This window comes from Lampris incognitus, chromosome 4 (genome assembly GCF_029633865.1).
Source record: "Lampris incognitus isolate fLamInc1 chromosome 4, fLamInc1.hap2, whole genome shotgun sequence".
In the NCBI taxonomy this organism is placed as follows: Eukaryota; Metazoa; Chordata; class Actinopteri; order Lampriformes; family Lampridae; genus Lampris; species Lampris incognitus.
Window position 1 is genome coordinate 9,326,446 of NC_079214.1, and position 19,122 is coordinate 9,345,567.

Sequence of the window (19,122 nt, forward strand, 5' to 3'; positions counted from 1 at the left end):
TTGGTCGGGCGTCCCTACAGACACAGTTGGCTGTGTCTGCGGATGGGAAGCCGGATGTGGGTATGTGTCGTGGTCGCTGCACTAGCGCCTCCTCCTCTGGTCGGTTGCGGCGCCTGTTCGGGGGGGGGGGATAATCTGATCCTCCCACGCGCCATGTCCCCCTGGCGAAACTCCTTACTGTCAGGTGAAAAGAAGCGGCTGGTGACTCCACATGTATCGGAGGAGGCCTGCGGTAGTCTGCAGCCCTCCCTGGATCGGCAGAAGGGGTGGAACAGAGATCGGGATAGTTCGGAAGACTGGGGTAATTGGCCAGGGGCAATTGGAGAGAAAAAGGGGGGGGGGATCCAAAAAAACGCCCAAATTTTTGAAATTACAATTGGGGAGTGGTCTGTTATTATCGAGTACCACTGGCTTAAAGTGTCTGTCTCAAAGATTTACACGCCAAAGGATGTAACACAATGATGATTCAGCCTATTGTCCGATAATGAAAGCCATTGTGTTTGCAGTAATGGCAAAGATAAAAAGCAGGCCGTCTGTGGCGAGATTAGTGGAAAAAAATCCCAAAATGACGCATTTTACTTCAGTCGGCAGTGGTTGGTCCATCAGAGAGGATAGGTGGAACTTCCTCTCTGGTGGAACAACCAGAGAAGCTCTGCTCGGGCCAACAAAAATAGTTTATTAATGCAAGATAATGATGAATATTTAATTTGCCAGCGAGCAGTGATTGTCCCACCAGAAAGGATAAGGCGGAACTTCCTCTGGTGAACAAACCAGAGAGAAGCATCAAAGATGGTCAACTGGCGAAATATAGTAATCTCACAGAGTGGGGAAACTTCTAGATTGCCACTTTAAGTTTTCTCTTGATGCATGCTCAATGATTCAGGTAAGAAAATCAAAGAAGATGGAATCAGTTCATCTGAATACAACGTTTATTGACAGATCACTCAACTAAGTGACATCTTCACTCTAAACTGACTGCAGGTATCCCCACCCTTATCTAAAGTACAGTACAATACAGTGCCTAATGACCAAACTAAACACCAGTTTCATATCCAAATATGGGTGTGACCATTGATTTGGTTCTGCTTCCGGTGTGGAAAGATGCTGGCGCAGATTGTTCACCCAGTACCGTCATGTCTTTGTTCATGTCTGCATCTAAGTTTGTCTTCGTTTGATGGTTTGGACGGATGCCCCAGACACCCCTCAGGTTTACTATGACTGAAACCAACCATACAGAATATGGGTCATACTGGGTGTCCGGGTAGCATAGCGGTCTATTTCATTGCCTAAAAGCACAGGGATCACCTGTTCGAATCCCCATGTTACCTCCGGCTTGGTCGGGCATCCCTACAGATACAATTGGCCGTGTCTGTGAGTGGGAAGCCGAATGTGGGTATGTGTCCTGGTTGCTGCACTAGCGCCTCCTCTGGTCGGTCGGGGCGCCTGTTCAGGGGGAAGGAGGGGGGAATGGTGTGATCCTCCCACGTGCTACATCCCCCTGGTGAAATTCCTCACTGTCAGGTGAAAAGAAGCAGCTAATGACTCCAAATGTATCGGAGGATGCATGTGGTAGTCTGCAGCCCTACCCGGATCGGCAGAGGGGGTGGAGCAGCGACTGGAACGGCCCGGAGAGTGGGATGATTGGCCAGGTACAATTGGGAAGAAAAGCGGGGGGGGGGGGGTGAAAAAGAATATGGGTAATACTGATATAGTAATTGAAGGTGACTTTAATCAAGTAAGATACAATGTATTAGATAGATCAGGTAATGCAGGTAGATCTAAGTCAGTTCAGAAGTCCCAGATAGCTATTGATTCCATTTCAGAGCAACTTGGTCTGGTGGATGTGTGGAGGCTTTTGCATCCTCAGGAGAGGGAATATACCTTCTTCTCCAACCCATATACATCATATTCTAGAATTGATCACTTTTTGGTATCAAAGCTGCTTGTGTCAATAGTGAAACCGGCTTCTATTGGTAATATTGTGATCATTGATTACTTATTTCCTTGCTTACTTACTTACTTACAATGACCATGTACCTGTAGATTTGATTTTGCAATTTCAGACTGAGAATGAAAAGTGCTCTACTCACTGGAGATTTAATACATCACAACTCCAAAATGGACATTCATATGATTTTATTAGACAACAAATATTAGAATATTAGGGAATTAATGAAGGGGCAGTAAATAATCCAGGGGTGGTCTGGGATGCTTTTAACGCACATCTAAGGGGTAGATTAATACAGCATTCATCTTATATAAAAACATTATCTGATCAACTCACTAAAATGGAAATTGAAAAAAAATAGATCTTGAAAAGAAATGTGCAGAAAGTGGAGACCAGACTCTATTTGCTAATCTAAGCAGGGTGAAGTTCGAGTTAAATACTATCATGGAGAGAAGGGCAGGATTTTCATTGTTTAGATGCAGACAAAAATATTATGAACAGGGAGAAAGGGCAGGAAGAGTACTGGCTCAAAGGGTGAAACAACAGCAGGCCCAAACCTTGATCCCAACTATACAGAATGAAAGAGGAGAGATTGTAATAGATACTATTGAAATTAACAACCTTTTCAACTCATTCTATCAGAAATTGCATAAATTAGAGTATACTTGGTATAGTGCTGAATCCCATGATTTTTTTGTCTATGACTAGTATGCCAGTGTAATCTCAATCAGTTAGAGAGGAACTGGGGAGGCACATGACCTTAGGAGAAGTCCAACAATCAATCAAAGCTCTTGGTTCTGGGAAATTTACGGGGAATGAGGGGTTCCCCTGTTAAAGGGGTTTTTTAGGGAGTTGTTCCTTATCCGATGAGAGGGTCTAAGGACAGGATGTTGTGTTGCTGTTAAGCCCACCGAGGCAAATTTGTAATTTGTGATATTGGGCTATACAAATAAAATTGACTGACTTGACTTCCCCACAGACTTCAACAAGGTACTCTCAGATTTGTTGTCCCCAAGGCATCTCACTGTCTTTCAACATGCATTCCAGAGGGGAAGCCTACCAGAAAGTAATAATAATAATAGTGGTTTATGTAGACTGTATGCAGGATGCAATAAAACGCTAATTCACAAGAAGGGTAAAGACCCACAATTGTGTGGGAGTTATAGACTAGTGTCCTTGATTAATGTTGGTGCAAAGATCTTGGCCAAGGTTTTAGCAACAAGGTTAGAGGTGTACCTACCTACACTGACTGATGCAGATCAGGTGGGATTTGTCATGGGCTGGACATCAGTGGAAAATCTACACAGACTGTTCCATCTCACATCGCAAACAAGGAATAGCACAGAACCAGCGGTGGTTTTCTCTCTGGATGCAGAGAAGGCATTTAATAGAGTCAAATGGGAATATTTGTTTACAATACTTGAGCAGTTTGGGATTGGTAGTTCATATATTAAATGGGTAAAGCTATTGTATAGATGTCCAAGGGCATCTGTCCTCACAAATGGGACGATTTGTACCCCTTTTAAAATCTTACGTGGGAATAGATAAGGCTGCCCCCTTTTTCCTCTGGTCTTTGCCCTGGCTCTGGAACCTCTAGTCTCACCAATTAGGGGCCACATCAATACTAAGGGCATAACTTCAGGTCAAAATGAACACAAGTTACTTTTATATGCGGATGATATAACACTTGTCAAGCAACCCAGAAACTACAGTGCCGCAGGTTTTGTTTTTGATTGGTTCCTTCTCTTTGTGGGTTTCTTCTCTGCATGGGTTCCTTCTCTGCATGGGTTCCCTGTCTGCGTGGGTTTCCTGTGGAGGCTCTGGTTTCCTCCCACAGTCCAAAGACATAAGTCAGGTGAATTGGCGGTACTGAATTGTCCCTAAGAATGAATGTGTGTGTGTGTGTGTGTGTGTGTGTGTGTGTGTGTGTGTGTGTGTGTGTGTGTGTGAGCCCTGTGATGGCCTAGCGGCCTGTCCAGGGTGTCTCCCCGCCTGCTGCCCAATGACTGCTGGAATAGGCTCCAGCATCCCTGAGAGCAGGATAAGCGGTTAAGGCAACGGATGGATGGTTCCTTCTCACCTAGATCAGGATATGAAATTCTAAGTCTGAAGCTAGTATACCTTTATCTAAATTATACCCCACGAGTATTTGTAGTAATTGCCAATTTAAATGGCTTCAATCTGGATTGATTAATTTGGGTGTCATGATCACCCCAGGATTAGAAAACACAATCAACTTAAACTTACTACCCCTTATCCAAGAAATTGAAAGTAATCTACTAAACTGTTCAACATTGGGTCTCAAATTGATAGGAAGGATAAATACCCTAATGATTATAGTACCCTAGATTAATTATATAACATACATGCTATCTCTGAATTTTCCTCCTCATCTCCTTGCTAGATTTAAACAGAGCCATGAGTAGCTTCCTATGGGTGGGCAGAAAGCCATCTTTCAATAAAAAGAAATTATATGCATCAGTGGAGGAGGATGGTCTGGGATGCCCAAGAATAGATTGGTACCTTTATGCCTTCTCACTCAGTCAGTTATCTAAATTAAGTCTACCAGAGAGCTGTGCTCCTACATGGGTAACAATGGAGAAAGAGCTGGTGGAGCCGTCGTTGCAAGCTTTTCTTACTCAGATGGGAGTAAGAAAAGCCTTACAGAAACCCTGCACTGGCATTTGCTAGAGACAGCCAGAAAAGGGTTCATCAGATCTGTAACATGAATCCCTGTTATACCAAATGGTCGTCAATATGGTATAAGTTATTGAAAATTAATAAAAATTATATCATGTGAGGAAATTGGGTGAGAGCAGGAATAATGTTAATGGAAGACTTGTTTGATGGAAAACATTTACTCTCCTTTGAACAACTGGTGTCTAAATATCATTTACCCAGGAAAGATTTTTGGAAGTTTATGCAAATAAGGAGTTGTATTACAACAGCAGATAGAAAGAAAAATCTTGCCCCTGTCATTTGCATTCAGGAGCTATGGCGATCAAGTTGGAAGCTTAGAAGGGGGACATCCGGGTTTTATAACATGCTTAGAAAACATCAATCCCCAAACTATGAGGGTGTTAAGCTCATATGAGAAAAAGAAATTGGAACACCTATTCGCAGGGAAGCTTGGATGAAAGCAGGACAGTCATGTACGCCATAGCTCGAGACTTGCAGACACGGCTTATTTCATTTAGAATAATGAATAGGAATTAGTGGACTCCATCAAAAATGTCAAGGTTGGGGCTAAGGGAAGATGATACTAGCTCTTGGAGATGCAACAAAGAAAGAGGCACATTGGCCCACATGCTATATGAATGTGAAATGGTACATGACTTCTGGTCAGCTATTGTTAAATATTTTAACAACATACTGGAACAGAGTTCATTGAGGGTCCAGCATTATGCATATTGGGTATCTAAAGAGTTAATATAGTTTAAATGTTTTCAGGAATAACTGGGTCCCTATTTTGAAGTGATAGGTATCATCATGACAATTGATAGTCATGTGTCCCATCCCTGTTCTCTGTGCATCGTATGCATTGTATAATCTTTTATACTCAGTGGATGAACATTAGGTGTAATATTGTTGAATAATAGCCTATGTTACACAGTGTCAAGAGGAATGTGCAAAAGTGTCTGTGAAAGTTCTCATTCATCCAGGTCATGGTTATCCAAAGGGGTTGAATCAACTTGGTATATATATATATAGATATATAGATATATATAGATATATACCAAGTCCAGTTGCATTTGATTCAACCCCTTTGGAATGTGCAAAAGTGCATTTTTTTTCAATTTGTATATCGTTTGTAAATTTGTAATGCATATTCAAATACTGAAAAAGCAATTAAAAGTTCAATCATAAAAATAAAATATCAAATTGCGTGCAATATTTGAACAAACAATTTTTTTTCCCACAAGTAAAGGGATAAATCTATTACTGTTGCTTTTGTAAATGAGTAGATATACACATTAACCCCTCTTTTATCTGTACTTTTAAAGGTCTTTCAAATGGTGGGCAGGGTGCAGCTTTGGTAAGTGCAGAGAAATTGATTTTTGTATTTTATTACTTTCTCTGAAGTAATTCACGCATAAGCAGTCAACTCTGACATCCCAGAACTCCTTGTATCCAGACCAGAACTTTATTATAAGAAGAGGCCGGGTAGGCCCTACCTAGACACAGCAACATTATTTTCCTCCTCATTCTCCCCCAATAATAATAATAATGGTGATAATAATAATGATAATGATAATAAAAATAAAAACATGTATGTAACTAGCAATAAATAACATTAAATAGAAATCATAATTAAAATGGAATAACGAAACAAATCTTCAAACAAAATAGCACTACTATGATGTAAAATACAAGTTTTTAAAAATGATTTTTCAGTTGTAAGAAAACAAACAGGTGGATGTGTTTATTTCTTAAGCACTGCAGATTGTTGTGGCGTTTTGGAGCCCCGATCGCTCATGCTTGATCACCTTCAGATTTTAATCTGTACTTGGGGGACAGCCAAAAGAGCCCTGTTACTAAATGTAAATCTGCCCTTTTCTATGTTTAAATGTTAAAAATAGAATAAAACCAGCAATAATCAGAAACAAATTAAAATAGGCTAAAATGGAACTTTACTTATGAAACTAAAAGATGATTTATTTATATATATATGTTTTGGTAACACTTAATAACCACACAAATGAAGCATTAGGTAAGTATTAGTAACTACTGAATTCATTATTTGTAAAGCATTTGTAAAGCAAGACGTGCACCAGTGGTTAGTGTGTGTTTTAATAGATGTTTTATAAATACTTATTAATACTACAATTCATGATTAATTCATGCACAAATTACATCTAAATAGTTTGTTAATCATGTACTTACACTCTCTAAAGGATCTTATGATCGTTTAGACTGTTGTGAGTCTCAAGGTACTGCTGGCCTTTCAGTCTCATGAGTAAATGATTTGTAAGGCAGAGATAGTTCTCACTTTAGATGAGGTCACACAAAATACTTAACTAACAACTAGTAACCACTTGAATTAATCATGAATTGCAGTATGAATAAGTATTTATAAAACATCTATTAACACACTCACTAACCATTGGTGCATGTCTTGCTTTACAAATGCTTTACAAATGAGGAATTCAGTAGTTACTAATACTTAACTAATGCTTCATTTGTGTAGTTATTTTTAAGTGTTACCCTTTTCTTCTTCTTTTTTTTTTTACTGAAATGCTCCGGACAAGCTGTGAATGCGTAGTCAGATAAATTGATCAGATAAATTTTATGATCCCCAACTATGCATTAGCTAGGTATGCTCTCCATTGTTCGCTGTTTCTTGGCTCTTTCAAAGGCAATCCCAGTATAAACTCAGGATATCCCAGTATAAACTCAGGATATCCCAGTATAAACTCAGGATTTTGGTTAAGTGAGAAAGAAGAAAGTGCCTTGCTCATGCAAACATCAAAATCAGAACATCCCTCTGATTGGCTCCCCGCCTTCTGGGTTCTTGTGTTCGGACCATTGGCGTCGAGAAGATAGAGCACTCAGCACCTCCTCACCATCTACGGCCGTAATGTGGGGAGAGCGAGGGCTAGGTTGCATTGTGGGAGGTGTTGTGTGGCCAGATGGCAGTGAGGAGGAATGAATGCCTGGGGCGCTCACTTGAGGAGAGGAGCTGAGGATACTAAAGGGGCCGAGCTGCTCCGATAGGAATGGGTGGGGACTGGGGATGTTTTTCTTCACCTTTACCTCCAGGCAGTCCTGTCTGTATTGTTCAGGTGTACCTCCTTTCAGTCTTTTCAGAGCGCCAGTAACTTACCAAACACTTTCCTGTCAGTTTAGGAGGTGCTATTTTTGCAGCTGTAGAACATGTAATCATGCCTCAGAAAAACCAAACGAGACGTGAGGAAAAGAGTTTTTTGGTTAACCTCCTTGTGACCTTGTTGACAGCAGTACTGGAAACCATCACGTCCAAATGTTAAAGCCCGTCAAGGTGCTGCATGAAGTAGAATTTCTTCTGAACAAAGGTCAAAGGAGTCACCAACACTCACCGTAGAATAGATGCACCTACCATGTAGCTCAGCATTAGTAGTAGATTTGTTTAGGCTTTACTGAGCAAAATACTTCCTCCTAGCACTTCTCATGTGAAGACTGTGGTCACTGAGTAATATTTTTCCTCAAAACAGTCAAATTCCTGAATGGAATACAGTAAAAACAACCGGAAAACCGTGCATATCCACACAAGATTTGTCTTTGCAAGATGTTGGACATATTTTCATGCGGACTTCGTACAGGTAATCCTGGTATCAGACACACCACAGGAACAACATTTAGGTTTACAAGCAATGTGAACGTTTTCATGAGAACGAAGCACTCTTGTTTTGTTGAGATACTGATGGAGTTAATGTCATCTCCTTGATGTAACTGGTAGATGCCAAGTATGAGCATGTGTGATGAAGTCCATGAAGTCTTCATCATTCATTTCAGTGGTGGTCTGAAGGTCCTAACATTGTGTCTTATGTTGTTATTAGATAATTTTCTCTCCCTTTTCCATGGGCAAACCGTTTTCTGGTGCGAACACTGATGACCTACAGAAGCTTTGCAGTGACTGTGTTGTAGAAAGGAGTTTGAAGTAGATTAAATAATTGAATAATAAGAGTAAATAATCGAGCATATTGCAAGTTAAATTAAGATTATTCAATTCAATTCAATTTATTGTCATTAAAAACAATGTGCAGGCACATGTTAAAAATGAAATGAGGGCTGTGGCTTCACCAAACGGTGCAAGACAGACAAACACAGCAAACACAACATAAGATATACACACATGAAGACCAAAAGCTAAAAATAAGTTAAAAAAAAAGAGCTGGAGTACAAAATATTTAAAAATATCTACAGACATTCAGTGGGTAGCCAGGTTCAGGTGGGCAACAGCTTGTGGAAAGAAGCTGTTTTCGAGCCTGGTAGTGCGGGCTCTGAGGCTCCCCCTGATTATACAGAGAAGGAAACAAATAAATCAACAATATGTAAGTAGGGCGGCACGGTGGTGCAGTGGTTAGCGCGGTCGCCTCACAGCAAGAAGGTCCTGGGTTCGAGCCCCGGGGTAGTCTAACTTTGGGGGTCGTCCCGGGTCGTTCTCAGTGTGGAGTTTGCATGTTCTCCCCGTGTCTGCGTGGGTTTCCTCCGGGGGCTCCGGTTTTCTCCCACAGTCCAAAGACATGTAGGTCAGGTGAATCGGCCATACTAAATTGTCCCTAAGTGTGTGTGTGTGTGTGTTTGTGTGTGTGTGATGGCCTGGCGGTCTGTCCAGGGTGTCTCCCCGCCTGCCACCCAATGACTGTTGGGGTAGGCTCCAGCATCTCCGCGACCCTGAGAGCAGGCTAGGCGGGTCAGATAATGGATGGATGAATATGTAAGTAAACATATACATATATGTACATACACATACATACATACTACATACACACATAACTACATGATAGATAGATTGATGACTGATGTGTGTATGTGTTTGTATGTGTGTGGGTGCTACATTACCCTTGGTACCCCCAACCTCTTACAAAATATCATTTATGGTCTCATTTATCCATTAGTCATCTTTTTATAAGCTATAGTTTCTTCTTTGCCCCCCCCCCCACCTACAAAAACACATATTTGAATATTTAAATGTGTAATGCTTCAAATTTTGGTCAAATGCATCACTTATGCATTATGAAACGTATACCCATAAAGGATCTGAATCTAAACAAAACCACAACCACCTTGTGCTATCAAACCCACGATTTTCCCACTTATAGTCTGATATCCCCGAGCAGGGAGCTGAACACAGGCCACCATAGCAAACCAAACGGTGAGACGCGCTCCATAAGAACATCACTATACCTTTAGTGTCAAATATAGGCGAGGCTGAAGTGAAAGTCTTACGTTATAATACCTTCAGGTTAAACCAAAGAAAAATAAAAACGTCACTTGAAAAATAAAGCCCACTGCTGATTTGGACATTTTGGGACATTTTAGACCCCCGTCTTGGACTCGTGTGGGCTGCAAAGTCACATGCATTATCGGATTAATATCTTACTGATCCCCTTTAAAGCACGTCCTGGCATCTAACTAATTCTCAGTCTTCTATGAGCCGAGACTCATGGCCGGTCCCCACTGACTTATCCACCGGTTAGATTCAAGACCAGGACCAAGGATCATTTCATATCTACACTCTCCATAGTATCAAGATTTGAATTATTACAGTACCTCCTCATCCATGACATGGTTACTTCTTTCTCATGATTTTATTTGGGATTTTATTATTATTATTCAACACCCACAATGCACGAGGAGAATGCTAAGCTAGCTAGTGCAGAGTGAGCGTATACATTAGCAGACCTTTTACAAAATTAGAATTTTAGAAGCAGAGACTGTAGAAGGTAACCCCACCTCCACACTTAAGGCCAAACACATACGTACTATTTCACCACCAGGCACCAGCAAGCATTTAAGGGAAGATGTACAAGATGTAGTGAGATCAATTATGGTTTTTTTTTTCTTTCTTGGATTTTCCCCCTTTTTTCTCCCCAGTTGTACCCGTCCAATCACCCAACTCTTCCGAGCTGTCCCGGTCGCTGCTCCACCCCCTCTTCCGATCCGGGGAGGGCTGCAGACTACCACATGTCTCCTCCGATGCATGTGGAGTTGCCAGCCGCTTCTTTTCACCTGACAGTCAGGAGTTTTGCCAGGTGGGACGTAGCGCGTGAGAGGATCACGCTCTTTCCCCTCCCCACATGAACAGGTGCCCTGATAACCAGATGAGGCAATAGTGCAGTGACCAGGACATATACCCATATCCGGCTCCCCACCACAGACACGGCCAATTGTGTCTGTAGGGACACCCGACCAAGCCGGAGTCAACATGAGGATTCGAACCAGCAATCCCCATGTTGGTAAGCAATGGAATAGACCACTATGCTACCCGGACGTCATGAGACCAGCTGTGTTATGATTTAGAGACGGTGACACTGACGAAAAGACAGGAGGTGGCGCTGGAGGTGGCAGAGTTGAAGATGCTCAGATTTCCATCGGGAGTGACGAAGAAGGACAGGATTAGAAACGAGTATATTAGAGGGACAGCTCAGGTTGGACGGTTTGGAGACAAAGCAAGAGAGGCAAGATTGAGGTTGTTACAGCTGATCTAATATGAAACAATTAAAAAAGTGCTGCAAGAGCCGGCTTGGACATGTGTGGAGGGGAGATGCTGGGTATATTGGGAGAAGGAGGCTCAATATGGAGCTGCCAGGGAAAGAGGAAAAGAAGAAGGCCAAAGAGGAGGTTTATGGATGTGGTGAGGGAGGACATGCAGGTGGCTGGTGTAACAGAAGAAGATGCAGAGGACAGGAAGAGGTTGGAAACGGATGATCCGCTGTGGTGACCCCTAACGGGAAAAGTCGAAAGTAGTCGTAGTAGTAGCATCATACTATTTCAGTATACAGAGACCTCACAGTGCTACTGGCTGTGGTTGAGCTGAACAGCAGTAATCCGTCACATTGAATACACTTATGTGTAGCCACCAAATCTTTGACTCATGGGTCCGTCTGGTGCTTCAGTGGAAAGTTTACTCCAAGCTAAATAGTGCATTTACTGGTGCAGTACTGTGTGGAGTCTGGTTGTTTCTTGCATGGAGAAAGCACCCTTCCATGTAAAATGCCATCCCCAGTCTCTGGGTAGTGGTGTTTGGTGGACCACTACATACAGGCCAAGACTCCAGACTTTGCATTCAGGGTTTGGTTGTCACTGCCAACCAGGGATGCAGACAGTTAAGGTGGTCTGATGGAGATGTCCCACTGACATGGCTGAAAACGGGGAGGTCCTGGGACTTTAAGGTGCTCTACCTTTACTCAGGTTGTGATGGAGGTTTTCTGTCTGCTGTTGGCCACTTTTGTGTTTTGACACTTGGGCAAAGATGCCCCATAACACAAGCATGTTGGACCGGTGCCATGGCTCAGCTTCTCTGGTGAGAGCCCACCAGGGGGGAGAAGCAGCAGCTTAACTCATTCATGAGTTAGTAACTCCAACCTTTATCATTTTGTTAAGGAACCTGTATCCACTGCCCTTGGCTAGTCAAGGTTTTGACCATTGAACCATGCTAAACTGACTGCAGGTATCCCCACCCTTATAAACAATACAGTACAATACAGTTGCATAACGACCAAAACCAGAAACTGGTCGAAACCGGTCAGGTCAGGACTCCATAGTCTACACCCATCTACAGGCCAGCGTCCACTCTTTCAAGCTATGAGGATGCGCACATCCTTGATTGGGAGGAACACTGGTTTGAACAGGGAGTCAAAGAGGCCGTCTGTGTGAAGAGGGAACCACCATCCCTGAACCGAGGGGGCTAAGAGTACATCTGTCACCATTTTAAAATGCTGTGATTGCAAACATTCCCCCAATCCTCTGTGAATTGTACACATGGCCGTTGAAACCACACCTGATGCACCCTATGCATTGTGTGTGTGCATTGCCTGTTGACACCTATGTCCTATCGGACTTGAACCTAGTTTTATTTTTTTTTGGACACTTGCATTGTCGCCTCCTGAATAGATCCTCACTTGTGTTGTATTAACTCTCAGATGTACGTCGTTTTGGATAAAAGCATCTGCTAAATGAAATTGTAAACTCTAGTTAATGATCACCCCCATATTTGCATGTGAAACTGGTCATTGGTTTCGGTTGTTATGCAACTGTATTTTACTGTACTGTTTATAAAGGTGGAATACCTGCAGTCAGTATAGACTGAAGATGTCACTTACTCGAGTGATGTCAATAAATGTCGTATCCAGATGAACTGATTCAACCGTCTTTGAGGGTCTTTAGTGGGTTTAAGATTGAAGTTAAGACCAGGGCTGGGCTAATATAAGTGTAAAATTGTTATGAGTTTCAGTTTTGCAATTTGCAGACTAGATTATATCAACGGATGCTGTCCGAAGGTGAATGAAGGCTTACTTTATATGCTTGACGATTCTGTTCAAATCAGGCCACCTAATTCATTAGAAGTGAATTAATATATACACGGAATGATAACGAAATTTACGTTTTAAAACTATGGATTTAGTTTCACATTTTAGACATACGGACAGACACTTTATTGTCCTGCTTGAGAGAATGTGTTGCTACATACTGTGCAGTGATAAAACGAGTACCACGCCACCATACATATTGTAGCGTGCATACAATATTTACATATTCTGTCCTCTTTGGTCTTCCCCTCAAGTGTGCTCGTGAACTTCAGTCGGTCCAGAATCCAGCTGCCCGTATCATTGCCAGAACTCCTTCCATAGATCACATCACTCCTGTTCTTCAGCAACTCCATTGGCTCCCTGTTAAAATGCCGTATTGACTTCAAGATCCTGCTCCTCACCTTTAAGGCCCTTAATAACCGAGCTCCTTTCTGGACTCCTTCATAGCCACATGCCCTCCCGCACTCTCAGATCCTCTTCTGCTCTCCAACTCACTACACCATCGGCCCACTTGTGCTACCATGGGGTCTAGAGCAGTGTTTCTCAACCCAGTCCTCAAGGACCCCCTATCCTGCAGATTTTCATTGTAACCCTGCATAGGTAGCCCTGCTTGTACTTACTCGACCAATCATCTCGCAGCACTTAATTATGCAAGGTGTGCAACATGTGACAAATGTCATTGCTGATTGGGTGAATAACTACAAACAGGTACCTATTCAGGGTTGCAAAGAAAATATGCAGGATAGGGGGTCCTTGAGGACTGGGTTGAGAAACACTGGTCTAGAGCCTGCAGTCATTCTGCCCCCCCCCCCCCCCGCTTATGGAACCGTCTCCCGCAAGACCTTCACAACACTGCCTCTCTTTCAACCTTCAAATCCCATCCCAACACGCACCTTTTCAAACCGGCATATGCAGTCTGACACACGCTTCACTGAGTTCTGTGCAGACGATGGTTTTATACTTAAATGTTGCGTTAACTTCTTATTGTGTACCCTGCTTTGTTTTGATGTTGTGCTGTCTGATACGGTGCCGCTTGTTTTGTTTTCTGTGCTCTGTAGGGTGTCCCTGAGTGCTCTGGAAGGCGCCCACAACTAAGATGTTTTCTTATTATTATTATTCCTACATATAAACATACATCCATGCAACCACACACCGGTTGGCATACTACACACCGCAACATAGACCTGCACAACTGCATGATGCAAAACTGTCGGGGGGGGGGTGAAGGTGAAGAAGTCGCTGCCACACAAATCAAAATTTCTATTGTGTGTGTGTGCGCGCGCGCACGCACGCAGACGGGTCGTGGTGGTTCGGTGAGGCGGGTCGTCCGGTAGGGCGCATATCGATGTCGGGAGCAGCGGCGAGGAGGAGGAGGGGAAGGGGAGGGGAGGGGAGGTGAGGAAACGGCCGCGGGCTGACGGTGGTCCTCCTCGCACTCCTACAGGAAGCGAACGGGGGGGGGGGGACGGGCGAGTGTTCCTGCAGGAGCGAACGGCGGATCCCGAAATCCGGCCGAATACGCGTTTCTCTCTCTGCACCACCACCACCACCTCCACCACCCCCCTCCACCCCCCTCCGGCGGCGGGACCAGATCCAATGAAAACGCCGTTCGGGCGTCAGCAGATCGCGCGCCGCCGTCGTTTTAATGGGGGACTGAAACGTAAGGCAGGCTGCCTCGGCGATCTCTCCCCCCTCCCTCCCCCTCCCCCCGGACTCGTAACGCCGCGGCCGGGCTGTGAGAGCCGCGTCGCGCCCCCCCTCTCCCTCCTCCTCCTCCCCTCCCCTCCTCCCCCCTTTGCGAGGTGAAACCACCACCGCCGTCCGACGGCGGCGTGTCAGTAGTTGGAGCCGCGGGAAGGGAGCCGACCCCGCGTCGTTCGTCGCTCGGATCCCGAATCGAGAGATTTTTGTTTTGTTTTGTTGTTGTTGTTTTGTTTTTATTGTTTTTGTGGGGGAACAAAAAAAGAAATTGGGGAGAACGGCGTCCTCCTCCTCTCGATGCCACCGCCGCCACTACTACCGCCGCTACCGCCGCCGCCGCCGAGAAACCCACATGAAAAGTCGACATCCGGAGTAGATTTACCATAAAGGCCATTTTCCTCTTCTTCTTCTCCTTCTTCTTTTCTTTTCTTCTACATTTTCGCTTCCACCTGGAGCGGCGCGCGTGCGTGCGCGCGCGCGCGGAGGGGGGGCGAAAATGCGCGTCGTCGTCGTCGCGTGGATAGTTTGGTGTTGTTTGTTTCATCGCTTCGGCGCCGCCGGTCAAGGACAGGCGACCCCGGCCGTGTGCTCGCCCGCGTGCAGCTGCGACGAGGACGGCGGCGCCGACTGCTCCGGCAAGGGGCTGACGACCGTCCCCGCCGGCCTCAGCGCCTTCACCTGCAAACTGTGAGTAGCACGCTGTTCGTACCCGGACTGGGTCTGGGTCTGGGTCTGGGGGGGGGGGAAGCCGTGCACACGCAGGCCGAATCTGCTCCCTCATCATCCGGCCTTTTGCACGGGCTGCACGGTAGACCGGACTGATTGACATTACATCACTGAGGCAAACTTTGGGGGGGGGGGGGGTATGCTCAGCAGAGGTCATGTTCTCCACAACAACAAAAATCTTTTTAAATCAGGGTCTCCAAGCCTCTGGGTGGACGTCACGAACGAACATGCACGTTCACCCCCCCCCCCCCCCCCCCCCCCCCCGGTCTCTGTAGGTGTGCCTGGAGTCGAGGGCTGAATGGCTTCACGTTGGTGAACAACAGAGCTCGGAACGAGTTATGAGATGATGTGAACTTGCACAAGACTGGCACAACCTGGGCCTCATGCACAGACACGGCGAGGAGGTGCCTGCTCGGTGAGCTAGCACAGTTTGCAGAATGTAAACAACTGCAGCAGTGAAAGCAGGCCTGCCTTCTGCACACTGGTCCAACTGCTGTGTGAAGCTTCGGCTTTAGTAGGACACGACTATGGGTCCATTTCTGTTATTACCACATCCCTGGCAACAGGCATATTTACCACCACAACATGAAGCCTTATACTTTGGCCAGACATCTTGTTTATATGGGACAAGGTGGAGCACATTGGCACCGCTGGTTGCAACAACAATGGGCACGGGGTGGACACGGTTGATGATTAGTCTTTTAAGAATGAAGAAGGACAAACTGGCTCTTCTCCGGCAGTATCTTGCATAGCTATCTATGTAGGTGTACCTTTTTAAACTGTTTAGGGGCAACACACTCACGCTCGTGGCTGAAGAACGCAAAATAGCTATCGGATGATATTTCCGTTGTTTGAGTAACATTTTCAAGTTGACCTGAAGTTATAACATGCAAGAGCGGGCACGACCCGAGCCTCATTATATGTGCACAGATGAATTATAACCAAGTGCAATGAGGAGTTTTATACTTGGTGAGCTAGTATAGTTTGGAGAAGGTAAACGGTTGAAGCAGTGAGTACACAGCAAGTACACTGTTTCAAGTACCATGAAGCTCAAATGTTTAGTATGAATAGACTACGGCTCAATCTCCCCCTATAAATACACTCATATACCTGCAAATAGCATATTTATCTCCACACCACTAAATCTGTATCGCGTCAACGGTTTACTTGTACCAAACAAAGTTGAGCAGATTGGCACTGCCGGGTCACAACTTCAGTGACGCGGTGTAGTAGATGATTAGTTTGTCAAGAATGGAGAAAGAAGCTGGATCTGCACGGGCAGCAAGTCCCTAGTTGGGCCAAGATGTTTCACAATTGTCGGGTTAATCATAAACTCAATAACCACCTGACGGCGTCAAAGCAGTGATTGGTTGGCGGGTGATGTTATCATCACGCTATTTCAAAACGGAAAGGGAAAGAAATATGACCTTGGATGAGATATTCATCTGTTTCATATTTGTTATGAAGAAAATGTTTGAATCACACTTTCACCTCGCTCGAGCATTTAAATGCTCTGAAATATAAGTTAAACGTTCTTGATTTGTTCACCTCCATTTTATTTTCAACCCCCCCCCCCCCAAGAAAGGAGCCCCAAGCCCTGTAAACAGTGGCTCAGGAAATACGCCTGCAGGTTTCTGCAGTGTTTACCCCTGACTCAAGACCACCATTGTCATGAAGGTGCTAGCTAAAGAAAATGGAGGTGGTGCCGGCACACAGGAATCCGTCAAACTCTGTCACACCACAGCTTCTGCTCACGGTCCGAGCTGTCGGGGTTTGCAGTGCGGCATTCCCGTTCCCCTGGATATATGCTTAACGTATTTTGGTTAGTTTGGTATTTTCACGATAACATCTAATAGTGTTGTCACAGAGCGATATGGTGGCTATTACCGCCACCCTGCCTGCTGGTTGAGAAGTGGAGCTGAGAAGGTTCTCGTTGTCTTGCACATTGTTCTGAGTGGTTATCTAAATGCTATGTGACAGCGTTTTAACACTTAACTATGTAACATATCCAGTTCAAATCCAGAAAGTATGTGAAAGGTTGTTCTCTCTCTCTCTCTCTCTCTCTCTCTCTCTCTCTCTCTCTCTCTCTCTCTCTCTCTCACGCTCTGTCTCTCTCTCTCTCTCTCTCTCTCTCTCTCTCCCCCTTCTCTTTCTCCCCCCTCTCTCTCGCTCTGTCTCTCTCTCTTGTTTGTTCTCTCAGTCTCTTGAACTTTACTTGTCCCCTTCCACTCCCTCTGTCTTTTGTGCATGGTGCACCAGGGTTAGGGATCATGATGAATTAGTGAGACGTATCGCAGCTGTAGCACCCCTTTCCTCTCCAAGCAGACTCGGAGACAATAATTCCTTAATGTGCAAAGACAAAAAAACAAAACAAAACATCTTACCTAATAATCATACTGAGATGTTCTGAGGCGCCGAAACGTTCTTACAGTGACTCTTGTATTTGAGCTGAATATGTAAATGAGTGAGTTTGACGTCACACTGCTGACGATAAACAGATTCCCAGAAGGAGAAATTAGGGAATCTTTCACGGCGGCCCGTGTGGTTGGTTGGACGGGAGCTGGGAGGCAGACGAGAGCATATGGAGATGTACACGGTCAGACTGACGGATAACGATACGAACAGACAGGAGGTGGCCCGACGGCTTCGCTTCCCTCCCGGGTCTCACCGTCCCGAGTTCAGGAGAGGATTTTAAAATACTGACCGTCTATTAGCGCCGTTAGCTGCGTCTCAGTTTTGCTTTTCTGTAATGTAACCATAGAAAAGATATATTTAGTAAAGGTAGAACACACTGTTCATAGTAAATCTGTTAACAAGGTAGCAGCAGATCTCCATTTTCAGCCCGTGGGTATCCATCCAGCCATCCATTATCCAAACCGCTTATCCGGCTCTCGGGGTCGCCGGGATGCTGGTATCCATCAGGTTTAATTCTTGGCCTTTATGATGGAAACAGCCCCCTTGGATTGAGACCAAGCGGAGGAAAATTACAGCCCAACATAATTTCTGAAGGTGTGTAAATGACCCGCTACTGAAGCTTTACCTATTACGGTGGCTCAGCGTGGCGTCCGTCTGGGCTCTGCATGGTTCGCTCGCGGTGGATGGACTGGCAGGAGGCGCGTTGCCGCTGCTGGCATGCCGTTTGAACTCCTGTGTGTTCGTGACGTTAAAAAATGCACACGTTGAAAATATTGAGAATAGGAGGGGTGCAGCGAGGGGTCTTAGGCTTCACTTGCCGAGCGTGCTCACTTACCACCGGTGCCCTCGATCCATCTTCGGCTGAATGATACTTTTGTTCGCGGTCAGCAGAGGTGAAAGAAGGCAGTCAGTTGTTCCCGCTACCCAAAAAAAGGGCGGCTTGTGGATGGGGGAATGTTTACCTCCCAGCTTCCCCCGTCCTCTCTCACAGACGTGCTTCTTATCAACCCTCCGAGCGCCCGTGCTAGAATTTCTAACTTCTGACCGTTCTCAGCTTTCATGATCCTGCACCGAGTGCTCCACCATTATGTCTGCACGATAAGGGAGCGAGTCAGCCGGTTCACACTTTAAACCACGTTAAGCTCGTCGCGTTCGCCGTTTTACTGTAAAGGCCATCATGCACGCAGCGTTCACCTGGAACCGTGGTTTCACGTGGCGGTTTAACCCTGATTCATTGGGGAGGCTTCTGCGTGTTTTAGTTTACGCTCAGCTGCGTTCGGTCCAGTCAAAGGTTTCCAGTAGAAGTTTCCGGACGGTTCT

At 45.0% G+C, this 19,122-nt stretch overlaps 1 protein-coding gene across 1 annotated transcript in view; it reads left to right on the top strand.

Moving 5' to 3' along the window:
• The first annotated feature begins 15,113 nt into the window (after window positions 1-15,113).
• lgr4 (leucine-rich repeat containing G protein-coupled receptor 4) overlaps window positions 15,114-19,122 on the top strand; it is a 65,446-nt gene continuing 61,437 nt past the window's right edge. Inside the window, exon 1 of the mRNA XM_056278610.1 lies at window positions 15,114-15,348. Within this exon, the coding sequence (XP_056134585.1) occupies window positions 15,158-15,348 (191 nt within the window). The 5' untranslated portion in view covers window positions 15,114-15,157. The remainder of the gene's footprint in view (window positions 15,349-19,122) is intronic.